We start from the raw sequence: 18501 nt of genomic DNA on the forward strand, positions 1-18501 counted from the left end.
ATCTTCTTCATGAGTCGGACTCTCCATCCTCATCTTCTTCAAGGTAAACATGAAATACATTTTTGACAAAGAATGAAACAGATATTGGTTGTTCAAAAAATAAAAACATGAAATTCATTTTTGACAAGGAATGAAAAAGACGTTGGTTGTTCAAAAAATAAAAAGAGGTTGGTTAATTTCTTTTTCCCCTCTGCTCCAGCTTCAATTCATTTTTTAGTCATACATCCAATCAAAGCAAGCTCCAAGGATTAAATCCTTGGTTGCATTGTTGTTCAATAAGTGCAATAGAATTGACATGGCTTACTCAACTGTAGGTATACAATTTACAATTATATTGATGATTCGTTTTGTATCGACAACATTGTACAGTTACAGTAGTACTGCATTAGTAAAAAATTCTTAACGAGCCTCCAATATTGTAATTGTTACTTCATTGGTTGAAGATGATTCGTGCTTACTTGAGAAACCATGTGCTACATTTGAATCTTTTTCCAAGAAGAAACCAGGTTTTTTGGGCTGAGGCAATGCACTCTCACTGCCTAAACCCACAACCACAGATGACATACTTGGCCTATCCTCAGGACGCTGTTGCACGCATAGGAGGCTAAGATGGATACAACGGAGCACTTCCGACAATGTGCATGTTTCTCCTAAACATTCATCAATCAAATCTAAAGGCCTTCCTTTATTCCAAAGTATCCATGCCTGAAAATAGAAAAACACTATTTGTCATTCATCTATCCAACATATCTGGATAAGAAATCCGACTGTTTGAAACTTACAATTCCAATAAGATTATGGCTGTGGTTTGGATGGTAAAACCCTCTACTTTTCTTCCCACTAATGATCTCCAACAATAAAATCCCAAAACTAAAGACATCAGATTTGGTTGAGAATTGCCCATCAAAAGCATATTCTGGTGCCATATAACCACTGCAAGGCATCATCACTAGTTTTAAGTGAAAAATATTGATTAGGAAATGAAGATTTACATGAAAAGCATGTGAATTTTTTACTTACTAAGTTCCAACCACTCTATTTGTGTTTCCTTCTAATTGATCTCCTCCGAAAGTTCTAGCCATGCCAAAGTCTGAAATTTTAGGGTTCATCTCACTATCAAGTAAAACATTACTTGCTTTGAGATCTCTATGTATAATTCTCAATCTGGAATCTTGATGAAGATATTGAAGCCCTCGAGCAATTCCGCATATGATGTGGAAGCGCTTGGACCAATCTAACATTTTACTTTTTGTTTGATCTGGTAAGTTTCTAGTTCAAGTTAATTATATTTTCCCATATTTCAAGAAAACATGGGGAATTTCATATATTTCAATATTGATAACATAGTTACACTAGCTAAACAAAATGTATTAAGTTTTGGGATTCAAACCGAAAATGAAGGAGTCCAGGCTTTTGTTCGGCATGTATTCATAAACCAGCATTTTTTCTTCCTCCTGAATGCAGCAAGCAAGAAGCTTTACAAGATTTCGGTGTTGAAGCTTGGCAATCAATCTTACTTCATTTTTGAACTCATTCAATCCTTGTCCAGAACTCGTGGAAAGTCTCTTGACAGCAATTTCTTGTCCATCCTTTAGTATACCCTGAAATTATCATTTGAAGAAAGATAGCTAAACAGTGCTTCCTCATTTGTTGTTGTTTTTGTACAAGACGTCACAAATTTACCTTGTAAACAGGTCCAAAACCACCTTCCCCAAGCTTATTATTGATTTCAAAGTTATCAGTGGCACTAGCTATTGTGGATAAGTCTAAGAAAGGGAGCTCAAGGTCTTCGTTTTGGCCTTCATTATTCTTATGGCGTACAACTTCATTCCTCTCTGTTTTTACAGAAATAGAAACGAAATTTTTTTTGGGGGGGGGGGGGGGGGGGGGGGGGGGTTGGGGTTAGAGGAAGGAATAAGAATCATAGTAATGGCTGAGATATTCAAGAGGTAAAAAACAGTATAAAAGTTACTTTAGCCGAAATTATAACCTAAATCTCATATTACTAATTTCGGATAATTAATAAAAGTATTAACCTTCTTCATATCTTATATACACATTCTTTCTGCCAAAAAGATACTATCCAACTTGGACAATGAGATTAGCATGAAAATGAATACAATATATAGCAATATGAGAAGAGTTGTACTTATATGTAAGTGATCTCAAAGAAATCAAGGTACCATTATCAAAAACATCTACACTAATCAAACTTGCAAAACTTTCAAATTCAAGGTGTATCAATCAAAACCAGGCCAAGCTATAGAAGATATGTCGACTGAGAACTCAAGTCTAATAAGCACCTTGCTATTTTAATTATCATTCCTACAGATATCAACTAAAATGAGTACCTAGGCCTAACTATAGAAGATACGTCCATTGAGAACTCAAGACTAATAAAGGTCTATATCATAAACTTTCTCTGGATTTGTAGAGGGCTAAACTAATAAAGGTCTAACAAATCTCAGCGTTTGAACCTTGAAATTAGATGGGGATTAATCATGCAACAAATTGCATAAGTTTGCTTGGTCTGATGACACTGTTCAATTTCTGAAACTCTTTAGCAAAGCACTTACAAAAATATAACATGATTGAATTATACCTCATAGCAATCCTTGTTCTAAATACTGTATAATCAAATGGGCAAAAGCTGATTCTGCTTATATTACTAAGAGATTTAAAAACGAAAAGCATTTTAAGTAATTCCATAAGACAAATATTACCATATGTTTGCAATGGTTGTTAAGAGTAAAAGAATAAAGTTATTTTACCTCTTAACTTTGTCCTGCTTCTGCATATGTAAAAGCCAATTATTAAGAGCATTCCAGAAACTACAGCAAGGGACACAGCAACTATCACTGCTCTCTTCATCCTACAACCTTTCCTTGCCTCTTCATAGTTGAATTTGGCACATCAAAGAACATATAATTAAACTACAGCTAAAAGATATTGAAAAGCAAGGGAAGCACTGCAGTTTCTAAAGAAACAAAATGAAACAGAATGCAAAACACAATGGAAACAATAATTTAAATTCAATAAGGATTTTCCTATGAAAAATATTAATCCCACACCTATCTCTGAGGCTGACATTCTGATATACAGTTCTTGCCCACCAGCTGGAAACTGTCTAATATCCACTAAATCACCAAACCAAAGCGCACAGCCACTACCTTCTCCTCTAATATCTGAGTTTGTATAAGCCATACAAGAACAATTGTTCAAGCATTTATCCCTGCATTCTTTGAGGCTCATACTTTTGTTCGCCCACGAATTTGTAGTATCTGGCAATTTCAACTCAATAAATTTAACAAACCCATCTTTATGGCAGCTCAGTGGTTTATTGCGTACACAACCTTGAGACCAGTCCATTAAGCTCCATTTTTCTTGTGATTTAGGCTCAAATCCTTCTAAACATTGGCAAACTGGTGACCCACTAAGGATACAATTTCCATTGGCTCCACAAAGGCCATAATTGTCACAGTAGTCTCTAGGTACTGATGAATATAGCCTCCAAACTTTCTCTGCTTCAATCCATGTATAGCGTTCACGAGAAGAGCTGGTTTGGTTCAAAACTAACCTTGTGATTACAGAATTATTTCTGAGGCTGTAGATGTAATAAACCTCATCCTCATTAGAGACAAAGTCGAAAGCATAAAGCGGATTAGGCTTCATTGCCTGTGCACCACTATGCCGAAGGCCATTCCATGGACCACTCCGGTAGAACTTTTTGCTGCCTTTCATAATATAAGCCTCAGGCTGTGAAGGAGGTTGCATTTCAATCCCATATGTTAAATCTCCCGGAGAAGGATCATCTGGACTTTTCCAAGCTGTAAAACGCCGCTTAATACCTTTCCTCAAGTCCCATCCCATCTTCATTCCTGGTAACAATGTATCAGATGGATAATCAAAGCTTTCCCACAAAGCGATTTCTGAATTTCCATCTCTTAGTACAAGATTTCCAGAGTCTAAGAGCTGCAATACAGGATTATTGGCTTGTATTTGTGTTCCTAATCCTGTGGACCAAACAACACTCTTATTGTTACTCATAAGCACAAGACCACTTGTGCTGTTTATCATTAACAAGCCAGACGTGTCATTGATTGGGTTGAGTCTGTTTGCAACCCAAACAACAGTTTTAACTGGGATATTCTTGTACCATATTCCCAAGTACCTATTCTTGGAACTACCAGGACTGAAGAAACCCAGTTCAAAGCTTCCCTCTTTGCTAACTAAGGTACTTCCATCGCTAATAGATTGGGATCGAGTAATGCTATCTACTGCTGCAAATGGAACTTTGAAGAACAAAAAGAGTAAACAAGTAAAAATGGAAATAAAGGAAAGCGTTCCCATTGATTTCTAGTTTTAGACCTCCTTGATTATCCCTCTAAAAACTCAAAATATAGATCATAAACCCCTATGATTCATAAACCCCAATGGAGTACCTAACAAGCTAAAACGACATAGACCTTGGACACTACATCAATGCTTACACATTGATGGCTGGAACATTTATGAAAGCGGCCTCCTTATCTGACTTTTTCCACATTTCAACCAATAACACTTATTTTCCTGAATCATTATTCCCTACTGCACACGAAAATCTATTAGCATTTTGTCCTAAAATAAAATGAGAAAAGGATATGTGATCCAATCACATAGATTATGAGGAAATTTATTGAGGAGTTTTGAGTCGGCTTTTATGTTGATCCTGAATTGATATAGTTGGTAATGAGTCTCAGCATAGAGTTGGTGAAAGAGATATGAATGAGTGCTTTTCTTCTTGCAGTTGCATTGCAACTGCCAAAAAATCATTGACTGCTTTTTTTTACATCTTACTTTATTAGCATTTGAGACAATATTCGACTGAATCCACCGTAACACAAAGACTAGTAACAGTAACAGTCGTGGAAAAATTGGTAAAACTCATGACTAGTCCTTTCGTAAAAAAAAAATAGATGCAGACAAATCAAATTGCACGTTTTATTGAGAAACTGTAAATTTTTAGGAAGACTAGACCAACTTGGATATTCTAAGTATGTGTTTGGAGTGCGTGTCTGCGCGTCCACGTTTCTTCAGTTTATGTTTTCCATTTTTTTTTTTTTTTCACGCATGAATAGTAACTTCACATGGATTTACTGTGTAGAAACAAAAATCATTATTTATCACTGTAGCAGCACTGTTTATGCATTAAAAAATATTAAATATAGGTCTCACAGTACTATTCACACATTTAAAAATTATTTTACTACAGTGTTTTCAATTTTCAATTTCAACAACAATAAGTTCAATCCAAATAGACCATAATTTTATGACTCCTTTTGACACTCAAAAGAAATAATCATTGCTTCCCGGTCCACAAGAAACGAGAAAAAAAAAATAGAAATCAAATATATATGTTTTGATGGACTTTGAATTCAGGATTTGTGATAAGAGTCTACATGAACGCGTGATCATTTTTGACGGGAAGTCCAACCCTTGTATTAATTGCACACACGTGGCCATTTTGGAGGTAAGCCTTGCCCATTTTCTCATTCATTGCACTCTTCAACAATATTTATCCAACCTTGTATTTAGGCTACGAGGCAAAGCCAATGTTACTTTCGTATATTGAACAGACTTGATGGAAAACAAATCACTCTTTAACCGACAATTGACATTTTGTTTTTGGATCACAAGCTGACCTGGAGACTAGCCTAGCCGTAGCCTTGATAGTTTTTTGATTTCCAAAAGAAAAGCCTGATTTAATTTTCGAAAGACAAATCAACCAAAAAAATATATTAAAAAAAAGTGAAAAGTACATTTTAGTACCTATATTTTCAGGTTATTCTTATTTTAATTCCTATATTTTATTTTTACCACTTTTAATTCTTATTCTGAAAAACACTTCCTATTTTGATCCTTGCCGTTACATCAAAAATGGAAAAAGTTACGTGACAAACGACAAAAATAAATAATATTAAATTAATGTCTACATTGCCTAAATTAATAATAAATAATATTTTTTAGTATTAAAAAATGTCACGTCAACATCTAAATTAAAAAAAATTAATTTATTAATTTTAACTAATTAAAAAACTAAATATAATATGAATTGAGATCTAAAGGTATCTTGAACAAGAACACAAACCCAGATTTAAGAATACAAACTTAAAAATTAAAAAAAAAAAAAACAAAACAAAACAAAAATAAAAGAGTAAATCCTTGTCGCTGAGAAAGTTTCTGCTTTGCTTGGTCGCAAGAAAACACAGGCGAATGAATGAAGTAAGCTACAACTTCTAACATCAATTTATTTTTATGAGCTAAGAATTCAAAACCTTCACTCTACAAAGCTTAAAGAGGGTTTTACTATAAAGAAAAGAACAAAACTTACACTTTCAAATTATTTTCCTGCGTTTTCTCGGCAACCAAACAGAGAATGCTTTCATTTCTACTCTCTTTTTCCAAATTTCTCGGCTAACCCAGAAAGCTTCCTTACCTGTTTCTGCTTGAGAAATCGACGAGCTGCTAGGACTCCCTTCCTAGGAAAGCTATGGATTCAGACGAGGGAAAGCTATTCATAGGAGGCATAGCATGGGACACCAGCGAAGAAACCTTGACTGAGTACTTCACCCAGTACGGTCAAGTCACCCAAGCCGTTATCATGCGCGAGAAACCCACTGGTCGCCCTCATGGCTTTGGCTTTGGCTTTGTTGTCTTCTCTGACCCTTCTGTTCTTAACCGTGTCCTCCAGGATAGGCACACCATCGATGGCCGCACCGTTAGTCTCTTTCGTCCCTCTATTTGCATTCACTTTCTTGTTTCAATTTTTGGTTTTCAATTGTTTTTTGTATCTGGGTTTTGATTTTGAGTTGTTTAGGTTTCTGGGTTTTACTAATTTTTTGTTGGGTTGGCTTTAAATTTTTTTGAAGTTGGGTTGGCTTTAAATTTTGATTTTGAGTTGTTTTGGTTTCTAGGTTTTGCTTTTTTTTTTTCTTTTTTTTTGTTGGGTTATCAAGTCCAATGGCTTATTGTCTTCGAATTGCTTTGTCGATTTTGTTGAATTGTTGTGATATTTAATAGGTTCTACCTATATTCATCTGTTTGTGCCTGTGGACATTGGTTTTGCCCTCTGCGGTTCCTCAAGCGAAGCAGAAACTTTCTCAGCAACAAAGTTTTTTTTTTTTTTTTTTTTTTTTTAATTTCTGGGTTTGTGTTATTTGTCCTTGTTCAAGATACACTTAGGGCACGTTTGATACACTGTAATGATTATTACATGGGAATAGGAATAAGTATTACAAGGAATACATTAAGTTGGAATGTAATAAGTATTATTATTCATTAGTTTGGTGACCATTTAGGAATAAAATTTTGAATATGCATCCACAATTTAGTAGAGTATAAAAAGAATGTGTAATTAAATCTTTATTTAGTCAAATTTCCTAAAATACACTTATTTTAGGGTATTCAAAATAGAGCTAATAATTAACAACAAGAAAAATTCATTTTCTTTCATTTTGAAAATGTGGCAATTAATGGCTTTTTAGGAATTTTTTTTTTAAAGTTATTACATGAGGTGAAGGAATATATATTCAGTACTTTTGATAACGAATAGTTATTCCTCATTTTAAAGAATAGTTATTCATAAGAAATAACTATTCATTGTAATAAAAACATAACCAAACAATCGAATAGTTATACCATAGAAATATCTATTATATTACAGTGTCTATTACAGTCTACCAAACGTGCCCTTAAATCTCAATTCATATGATATTTAGTTTTTAATTTTTTTTAATTAGTTAAAATTAATAAATTAATTTTTTTTAATTTAGATGCTGGCGTAATATTTTTTAATGTCAAAAAATATTTTTTATTATTAATTTAAGTCACGTGGATATTAATTTAGTATTATTTATTCCTTTTGTTTGTCACATCAGTTTTTTCTATTTCTAATGTAACGGCAAGAACCAAAGCAAGAAGTATTTTTCAAGATAAGAACTAAAAACAATAAAAATAAAATTTAAAGACTAAAACGTACTTTCCACCTAAAAAATTGCACAAAAAAAAGCGAGCATTTACAGGTTCAGAATGAGAGATTCCTAGAATCTTTTCTGGTTGAGGCCCAAACCAACCTACAGTCCAAATAAGCCCACAGGTTAACCCAATGAGTTTTTTTAATTCAGCTTGGACCCAGTCATCCTCCACTCCTGGCCAAGCCATAATTACTGCTTGGCATCAATTTCTCACGAAAATAGCCAAGAAGCCCGCAACGTTATAAATTCAGATTGCTATTGCGAGCTCACACTAGGACTAGAAATAGGAGGGGCTTTAAGCCCAACCTTAACCCACTCTTTTTTTTTTCTTTTTTTCTTTTTTTTGGAGTGTACTTTTTGAAAACCAAACACATATAAAGAAAAATAAATGAGATTCTAAGACCAAGAGACACACCTTAAGAAAGGAGTACGATGGTTCATGAATTCAACCATTACATTAATATTTAATTTATGTTTGTCCTATATTATAATGCATAGTTATCAAAACGATACTAAGCCAAAGGTTAATGTAAGATAATGAATTTTATAAATGAATATAAATGCTTAGAAAGGCTTTTAGAATAATTTTCCAAAAATTGAAGAGACCAATTTGATACTGTTAAGGTCTAAAAAATAATAATTGTGACTTCTTAGGATCAAGCATGCTATCTACTATAGTCAGACCTAAAACACTATTATGCCATCATAAAAAATAAAAGATTTTCAAATTTTAGCATAAATATCATTCTAGAATCCCCCATCTATTCTTTTTATTCTTCTTAAACATGCACCTCTAAATTCTAATTAACATGGAATATGAGATTATAGGAAATCAAATATCAATAAGAGCCTAATTAGCCCAGCAAAAATAAACTAAAAGAAAAAAGAGAATACAACATAAAAATAAAGATGGTAATTTTTTTATAAAAAAAATCAAGGCAATGAGAGAATTTTATGCAAAATCTACATTCATTTTTGTACCAACAAATCTATACGACTTCATATTACATATAAATTTACGTTATTTTCTATTATAAATTATTACATATAAATAAACCTCATTACATAAATATATTCTACACTTATATGATTTTGGAGGTCATTCACCTAACAATCTTCACCCAAGCATCCTCCTTCTAGAGTCTCATCTCTTTTCTTTAAACTTGCATATGAACAATTTTAAGTGAAATAGTTTTAGCCAATGATTTCGAGTAAATAAAAGTCACTTTTGCCCAAATTTAAGTGCCTTTTCTTTTTCTTTTTCTTTTTTTCCTTTTGGAGTGTGGGTGGGTTTTGCCATTTGTAATTGCAAGCTCTTACTATGCAAAACCCAAAACAAAAGATCCTAGAGTTTCTTATGTTTCAACATCTTATAGCCTTACACATCATCAAACACCATCAACATGAGATGTTAATTTTGTGAAGCAATGTGAAAAAGAGTTGGAGGACATTATCTGGTAAACTAACTGAAGCCATCTTGTTCATATATTCATTGCATGCATGTGTGCAAAATAAAAAATAAGTTTTGCTTTCTTTGCTCACCATGACCAATATATATCAATCCTAATTGAGCACATATGAGTTCAAAATAAAGATAGCAGTTTCGATTTTTGTCTGTAGTGATTTTCCACTTTCATCAACCAAGACCATTCGTTATAATGAAAAGCTACGTCATTATAGAGTTTATATCTGGTATAGAATACGAGTAATGGCAATTGACAACACAGCCACATGCATCTTATTTCATTCATATATACTTTAGTTCATCTTATTCGTTCAAGTCAAAATTTACTTCTCAAAGCAATGAAAGACACCACAATGATGCAATCATTTACAGTAAACTTAATCCAAAAGTTCAAACTCTGAATCTGAGTATCATGAATAACCTAAACCTGAAACAATAGATTATCCATGAAAACCAGACAAATTGTGGATAGAATCTGAAGCATTCAAAAGCATCAATCATTGCTTGGTATAATAGATATAGAATCAAAATGGGTAAAATACTATTTTGGTCCTAAAACTTTATCAAAAATTTGTTTTTCATCCCTAAACTTTAAGAAGTTCATTTTTCGTCCCTAAACTATTGAAAAGTTCGTTTTTTATCCCTAAACTATTGAAAATGTTTTATTTATGTCCTTAAACTTTACTTTTCATCCCTAGATTATTGAAATCAGTTCCTTTTACTATTTTGGTTCCTAAACTTTGACAAAAATTTGTTTTTCATCCCTAAACTTTAAAAAGTTCCTTTTTCATTCCTATTTTTGTCTCTAAACATTAAAAAAACTCTTTTCAAATTTTAGGGATGAAAAAAGAACTTTTTAAAGTTTAGGGACGAAAAACAAATTTTTTTTAGAGTTTAGGGACCAAAATAGTATTTTACCCAATCAAAATTCATGGCTATGTATAGCAGATTGCTTTATAGTTCCTATGCTACAATAAATTCCATGATAATTGTTATGCCAATTCTTTGAAGATAAAAAATCTCACCAAAGTGTACTTATAGGAACTTGTTTGGACTCGTCAAACTTCATAAGGTCGGAGATGTGAAATACAATTTATACATTATAAATAAATTGAAACTAAATAAAACTCATCAACATTCTACCTTTTCATACTGGAATACCTATCAGCATCAGCCACTGCAGTTGGCTTTGATGCTCCAACAACCATTATATAGTCCGAAGACATCATTCCAAATTTTGAAGTTAGAGAAAATGGCTAATAATTTACAAAGTGGCATAACAATCTCATAAAATCATAACAGTACATTTAAAATTATAAATTAAAAAATAAAAAGCCTACCTATTATGACCCACAACCTCAATTCTCCCTTTCTCTTTTTTCCTTTATTTTATTGGTAATACTACTCTTTGATGAAATCAACAATAAGCAAAATTAGTCAAAGTAAGAAATGAAAAAAAAAAATTAAACCATTCATAAGAAGTGCAAAGCAAACAAGAAAGAAAATTAAACCTATAAAAAATTAGCACAAAATTTGTTGTAGTAAATGACATATTAGACAATTCACGGAGTCATAAAAGTAGTTAAGTTGTCTACAATCAAATTAATCTTTTATTTAAATAAATATATTTGGGAAATTTCTATTATAACCAAATTAATCATTTGCATAGAAAAATTAATTTTTTACAACCATAGTATAGCTACTTAGATTTATCACAACATGAGGAGGGGAAAAAATTTGAATGGAAAGATTTCACATCAAATTTAAAAGAAATTTCATCTAGCATATGTTATGCAACACCAAAAGAACACCTATAGAATAGATTAATTCAAAGCAACCCAAAAAGACGATTCAAGAAAAAACACTTATCATTTCATCTCATCAAGCAATTAAGTTCCCAACAGATAGGCCCATGAGTACAGGATATTGGCCAACAGCTTTGATGACCTTAAATTAAACTGAATTTCTGCATTTTGATTAAACAATGTGAAAAACAGTATGAGACCCAAGATAAATAAAATAAAATTTAAATTTGAAAAAGAAAATTCATTGAATAGTAAAGAGAGAAACCACCCCTTTAGAACCAAACACAATCCTGAACATCTGCTAGGTTAATGAACCAACCTTAAAACTATTAAAGATAGCTTCTGCTTGCTTGCCAATTCAAGATCTGTCAACCAAACCAAAACTTACAATTGGAGAATGTATATGTTTTCTAAAAGAAGAGAATCAAATGAAACCTAAAATCAAGTTCAAAGAATAGATGCCATCCATAGAAGCCAGCAATTCATTTTAAGTTGGAGAAACATAATCCAAATAAAAAAAAATTGTTGGCAACTTTTGTTATATTGTATGAAAAATACCAATTTTAAAAAAGGCCAATGAAACATCACTTAAGAATTTTATCAAACTATTTGTGCACATGTAACACTATGAAATTTATCCAAGTTTAAAGTAGGGGTTTAAATAGTAGCACAAAAATTATGAATTGATGCATAATTCAAATGCAACAACAAAACTCTAAATAATCACTATCTAACATAGCCAGTTTGCTTCAAAATAAAGTATACCATCTAACCACATATTAAAACAACTTTAAATATAACAACTTACTAAGCATGGCCTCCAAATTATTTGCAAATTAAATATTTATCAACCAAATAATTATCGCCATAGTCTCCATATATATTCACACATCCATTTCTTGATCCAAAAAAAAAAAAAAAAACTACTTTCTATTCTTCCCATATGTTTCGATTTGCATTTCCACGAATTGGGCTTTATGTAATACTACAAAATAAGTAAAAATTCTTCAAATCCCATGTTCATAAATAAACCATCTCATTCATATAGTAAATTTCAACAAAACCCACCAAACAAAAAAGAAAAAAAAAAGTTTTGATCTTTGGAGTTATAAACCTGTTGGGAAGCCTTTAAATCATTGTGCAGGATGACTTAGTCTTCTGGATTGGAGAAACGAACAACCTAGGAGGCGATCATCAAGGCCACTCTCGCCTTTAACAACACCGCTGTCAATAGTTCCAATTTAAACAATTCGGATTCAACCATCATGCTTCTTCATCGTTGTTAGATTCAAAGAAAGGCAAGAGGTAAGAAGAAGGAAGGGTTGTAGAATGAGAGAAGGTTGCTTTGGTGTTTTAGATAGAGGGACAGAGAGAAGAACGTAGAGAGAGATAAAGAAAGAAGTTGAGGGAGAAGGAATATGAAAGGTACAAATTTGTAACTTCCTAAAGCCAGAACGTTGTGTTTGTTGGTTTTTAAGGGAAAATGCTAGAGAGAATTAGATTAAGAGCTTGAAACTGTAGGTTTTGGCAAAGATGAAGAGAGAAACTGATATAGATAAAGATATAGATATATAGATATAGTGGTGGGAATTATGGTGGAGATAGTGGTGGGAATTAATAAATGGGCTTTATGGTGGAGATAGTGGTGGGAATTAAATTAGTAGGAAGTAGGCTTTATGGTGGAGATAGAGATGAGATTTGTAACTTCCTAAAGCCGAAACGTTGTGTTTGTTGGTTTTTAAGGGAAAATGCTAGTGAGAATTAGATTAAGAGTTTGAAATTGTAGGTTTTGGCAAAGATGAAGAGAGAAACTGATGTAGATATAGATATAGATATAGATATAAATATATAGATATAGTGGTGGGAATTATGGTGGAGATAGTGGTGGGAATTAATAAATGGCCTTTATGGTGAAGATAGTGGTGGAAATTAATTTAATAGGAAGTGGGCATTATGGTGGAGATAGATATGAGATTTGTAACTTCCTAAAGCCGAAACGTTGTATTTGTTGGTTTTTAAGGGAAAATGCTAGTGAAAATTAGATTAAGAGTTTGAAACTGTAGGTTTTGGCAAAGATGAAGAGAGAAATTGATACAGATATACATATAGATATATAGATATAGTGGTGGGAATTATGGTGGAGATAGTGGTGGGAATTAATTTAATAAGAAGTTTCCTTTATGGTGAAGATAGAGGTGAGATTTATTTTATTATTTTTAAATTGATTAAATCTATTTTTAAATTGTTGGGAAAATACAAAAAAAAAAAAAAATTATGGAAATGACATGGCTGCTAACGTGGCTCAACGTGAGCGTAGCAACATTAAATATTATGCTTCAACTTTTAGTAATACATAGATATAGATATAGAATAGATACATTGTGTAAAATATAATGGGGGATTTATTTCTTAAAAAATCTTCCAAATAGTAGAGTTCATTGAATCTTCTAGTGTTAATGAATTCCTTAAGGTCTTCTTCCTTAGTTCTTTACTAGTCCCTTGGTACCTCTCATTGTTTGACTTCTTGCGGATAGCGAATTCCATGTTTGTAAAAATCCCATTACTGGCTCCTCGTGGAGTCACATGATCAACCTAACTTGCATAAAAATGTGTGTATATATATATTTCAAAAAAATTATATACTAAACTAACTATAAAAATTTTGAACATCTTGACTTGAGAATCACAAGAATTTGAGTTCAATAAAAATAAGAATAATGTTATGTTCACAACATTTTCATAATAATTTCATAACAAATCCTATGTGGTTAACTGTTATTGATTCAAATTTGCGCCAAATACTGACCTCACTTTTTCACCCATCAAAAAATAGCTTGTCACATAAGATTTTTTTGTAAAAATGTTATGAACATGGCATTATTCCAAAAAATAATCTAGCCCCAAAGCATAATTCTTAACCCATATATTAAAAAAAAAAAAGATCTTAAATAACAACAATAAATAAAAGCCCAAATAACAAAAAACAATAACCCAAAAAAATAATAAGAGTAATAATAAGACTATCAAACAACAAGTGAACAAATTATTCAACAAAAACCACTATACACCCTTGGTGTGGTGGTCACTCCACAAGTAAAAAAGCTTGTGAGGTGTGAGGTGTAAGGGTCGGGATTTAAGTCTCCAGGAGGGAACTTCACACACATATACACTTAGAATAAGTTAGAGTAGAATTCTATCTTGTATCAATATATATATTCAACAAAAGTCTGTTCTAATACAAAAACAAATAAAAACCCATAATCATTCAATTTGTAACTTGTTCAACTTATTGTATAAAAATAATTTCTAATTTGAAAATATTGTGTTGGTGAGTCCTCCTTAACAGTGCTGGTAGTTATGCTCTCTTTAAATTTGCAGTAACAAAAATTATGCTTTCCTTAGCAGTTCAACTCGTAGTTATAGCAAATATCATCTCTCTCTCTCTCTCTCTCTCTTCATTTTTTTCTTCTACGTTATCATTTCAAACTCTTTCTTGCTTTATTATTGTTATCTCAACATTTTCAATTTTTCAATTTATCTCTTATTAGTTCAATTTTTTTTAGTTTCTCTTTATTAGTACAAAGAAATTGTAATAGTTCATGTATTTAAGTTTTTTTTTTTCTTCTGTGACATTAATATATTCAAGTTATTTATTTATTAGATTTTATATAATTAATGTTTCTTGATGATCATCTTAAAAAAAAAAAAAAAAAAAAAAAAAAAAAAAAAAAAAAAACTTTCTAGAGCTGCTACTGATTATCAGTCAATTCCTGTTTTCTTTTCTTTTTTTTTTGAGTTCTAATAAAGCAAGAGTCACACTTCCATGAAGATTTATGGTTATACTTTTGGAATATTTGATGAGACGTTAAAATTAATGAGACAAAAATTTGACAAATATTAGGGAGATATGCCTTTGATTTTGGGAATGGCTATTATTCTTGATCCTAGGTTTAAAATTGAAGAGTTGAGAGTTTTCTTAGAAATAGTTTATAATAATAATGTTGAAAAAATTCAAGACCATACTATCATTTTAAAATTCAGTGACACAATAACATTTGATATTATAGAAATGTTTATAAAAATTCTAAAACTTGTGCCCAAAACACAAAACACAAGAAGCTCTTTGTCCTCTGCTAGTTTTTTAGGTGACCAAGAAAAAAAAATTGCTTATCATATGGTTAAAAGAAGAAGAGGACAAGCATCTTCAATAACATTAGGTGTCTTATCTAAATTGCAACGTTATTTAAAGCAACCTTTACTTGAAATCAATGAAGAAGGATCGTTTGATTTATTGGATTGGTAGAAAACAAATCAAAGTAAGTATCTCGTACTTTCCATTATAGCTTGTGATGTATTATCAGTTCCTATTTCCACAGTTGCATTAGAAGCATTTTGTGTGTGTGTGACAGAAGACAACAAGAAGCTGCACGAGAAGCTGAATTAGTAGAGGCATTTGAGTGATTGAAGTTAGAGAGGCTCGAGTGGATGCCAAGAAGTCCACCATATGACCAACAATCTACCACTTCAAGATAATGATTAGCAATTAGTTGCAAAATTTATGTAACAAGTTATTTCACTGTTTTTTTTAGATAAATTTATTTAATGTTCCAAGTTCCAACACAAATAGATTGGGAATTGCAAATGACAAACAAGTTTGTAGGTGCCAACCTAGTTGGGATGTACGCATTTTGTAGTGATGCAACTATTTTCACTCTAATATATTCATGAATATAAAGAGGTGCTACATCCATAACATTTTCACAACAAATCATAGGCGATAAGTAGTTATTGGTTCTAATTTGAATTCACAATTTAAATTACTTTTTTGTTCACCTATAACAACTAACAACCTACCACCTATGATTTGTCATGAAAATGTTGTGGACACAACATTTTTCATGAATATATCAATATACTTATTCACTCTAAGAGAAATGATATGTCCACAATATTTTCACAACATTTTTATTACAAATCCTAAGTGACAAGTTGTTATTGTTGGGCAAAAAAGTAATCTTAGTGTTAGGTTCAAATTTGAACCAATAACAACTAACCACTTGTGCTTTGTTTTGTAAATGTTGTGGACATAGCATCTCTCTTATTCCAATCAATACAAGTTAATTAATCTTATTTTAGTACCTTTTTCAAGAATATCTTTTTAGTAGATTTTTTTTGGATAGAATATTTTTAGTAGATTTAGTTGTTCAATTTGACAAGCATTTGCAATAATATATAATTATAATTATTTTAGTTAAATTTTCATATGCCCATCAAGGCCTATATCAAATGTTCATAGGTAGCCTATTCATCCTACCTTACTAGCCCAGCCCACTAAAGACCAAAGAAGCATTGCCCATAGGTAGGTCTATGGGCTGATTTTCCATCCAGCCCAACCCAACACAGCCTATATTGGTCAACAACTCGTTAGTCCATGGGCTAAGTAAAAATGGGCTGAGCCGGGCCATTGACCACCCTTAGACTTTTTTTTTTGGTTGAAAAATCCACCCTTAGACTTGAGAGATGACAATTGACGGTGTTTTCACGCATTGACTTCTATTTGGGTTGGCCGTGGGAACATACAATAAATATTCAAGTCACAACACTATGAAGTAATAAACCAGCTCAGCAACAGCTTTGAACAGCTATTCAGTTTCAGGGGGAAAAAAATTAAAATTATAAACAGCTTGGAAAAAGAGAATTTTACCCGAACAATTTGGGTAGAGGCATTTTATACGTTTATTTAGGAAAAAAAAATAAAAATGTCTTTTTTTTTTTTTTTATAGGCAGTGAAAATTTTGACATAGATTTCATCAGGAACAAATCTTGCAGAACAAGAATAAGAATTGTTTGTTGTATACCATCTTTCATTTTTGCAAATTAATCCAGTATGTTCATATAATTCATAAGAATATTTGAATAATTTATTGCGGAATATGAGGGCTTTGAGAAGATTTCCAAGAGGAACAAAGGAGGATGGAAACTGATTTTGGTTTCCCAATATGATCATGCTGTTACTCTGTTGAGTGGATAACCACTTATAGCAATTAGGTCGAGTATGTCCAGCTGCGCCACAATGATGACAGAAATGCTGCTTTTTCTATTTGAGTTTTTGAGTATTTCGCTTCTTAGTCCTAGGGTTCTTGATCTCTTTCTTATCAAGGTTAAGGGGTGCTCCTAAGATAGATTTTCCCTTGTCTATGTTCTTACTAGCTAATTCATTTTTAACATCATTGTTCTTAGTTTTAATATTATCAGCAGGAGGAACAAAAATAGTAGTACTAGCAAAAGCAATACTAGGAGAAGAGAAATCATACCCTAAACCGGTTCGATCAGATGTAGATTTTTGAAGACTGAGCATCTCATCGAGCTTTGCACTTGAAGTCCTTCCCAACTAGGCTCTGACTTGGAATAGTTCTGCCTCAAGCTTCTTGGTCTTCTCTGCTAAGAAATTATTCTCAATTCTTAATGCTCTAATGGTCTGATTTGCTTCATCAAACTTAGTGGAAATTTCTTCTCGTTCAAGATCCACTTCACTAAGCTTTTTGGTGGCCAACCTATACAACTTCTCATGCTTTTCTGAGACTTTGTATAACTTTGCATAGGCTGTGTGGATGTCATCTTACTCATCCATTTTTTCAAACTTAGACTCCACCAATTCCTCTTCTTCATCCACATCTTCAACAATCCCTTCAGTAGGATTTACGGTGGTAGTGAAAGCATTTAGAATTCTATCATCCTCATTATCAGAATCATCCTTAGGCTCAGTCTCACTCAACGTAGCAGCAAGTGCCTTGCTCTTCCCAATAGTCTTGAGATATGTAGGGCACTATTGTTTCATGTGACCGAAACCTTGACACCCAAAGCATTTTGGTCCTAAAGGAACAGTGTGCTGACCGCCATCCCTAGCATCCTTCTTCCCTTTGTCTTGACTCTTGAACTGCGAAGAACTAGATTGCTTTTGGTCCTTGTCAAATCATTTCACATTGGCATTCTTCATGAACTTCTTGAACTGCCTCATGATATAGGATTTCATCTTAGAATCTTCATCATCTGAAGACTCATCAGTGTCACTGCTCTTGGCCTTCAATGCCATGCTTTTGCTCTTGCTTGTTTTCCTGATCCTTGTCAACCCCAACTTATAGGTCTGCAGATTTCCAACCAACTCTGTCAAAGGAATTTTGTCAATATCTTTTGATTCCTTAATCGTGGTGATCTTGGC

At 32.4% G+C, this 18501-nt stretch overlaps 1 protein-coding gene and 1 long non-coding RNA gene across 7 annotated transcripts in view; both read right to left on the reverse strand.

Annotated features, from left to right (window-relative positions):
* Window positions 1–313: 313 nt before the first annotated feature.
* LOC126694816 (G-type lectin S-receptor-like serine/threonine-protein kinase At4g27290) overlaps window positions 314–18501 on the reverse strand; it is a 28962-nt gene continuing 10774 nt past the window's right edge. Inside the window, exons 2-8 of one of the 6 annotated variants that reach the window (XM_050391318.1) lie at window positions 3072–4466; window positions 2772–2891; window positions 1684–1835; window positions 1391–1601; window positions 1021–1258; window positions 783–933; window positions 314–705 (exon numbers count right to left, since the gene is read on the reverse strand). In XM_050391318.1, the coding sequence (XP_050247275.1) occupies window positions 400–705; window positions 783–933; window positions 1021–1258; window positions 1391–1601; window positions 1684–1835; window positions 2772–2891; window positions 3072–4350 (2457 nt within the window). In that variant the 5' untranslated portion in view covers window positions 4351–4466 and the 3' untranslated portion in view covers window positions 314–399. The remainder of the gene's footprint in view (window positions 706–782; window positions 934–1020; window positions 1259–1390; window positions 1602–1683; window positions 1836–2771; window positions 2892–3071; window positions 4467–18501) is intronic. The other 5 variants (XM_050391320.1, XM_050391321.1, XM_050391317.1 and 2 more) reach the window with 5 other exon arrangements.
* LOC126694835 (uncharacterized) lies at window positions 9272–12928 on the reverse strand. Its single transcript, XR_007645899.1, has 2 exons — window positions 12397–12928; window positions 9272–11443 (listed from the first exon to the last, which is right to left on the reverse strand). It is a non-coding gene; the product is annotated as an uncharacterized LOC126694835 (long non-coding RNA).

This window comes from Quercus robur, chromosome 8 (assembly GCF_932294415.1).
Source record: "Quercus robur chromosome 8, dhQueRobu3.1, whole genome shotgun sequence".
NCBI lineage: Eukaryota > Viridiplantae > Streptophyta > Magnoliopsida > Fagales > Fagaceae > Quercus > Quercus robur.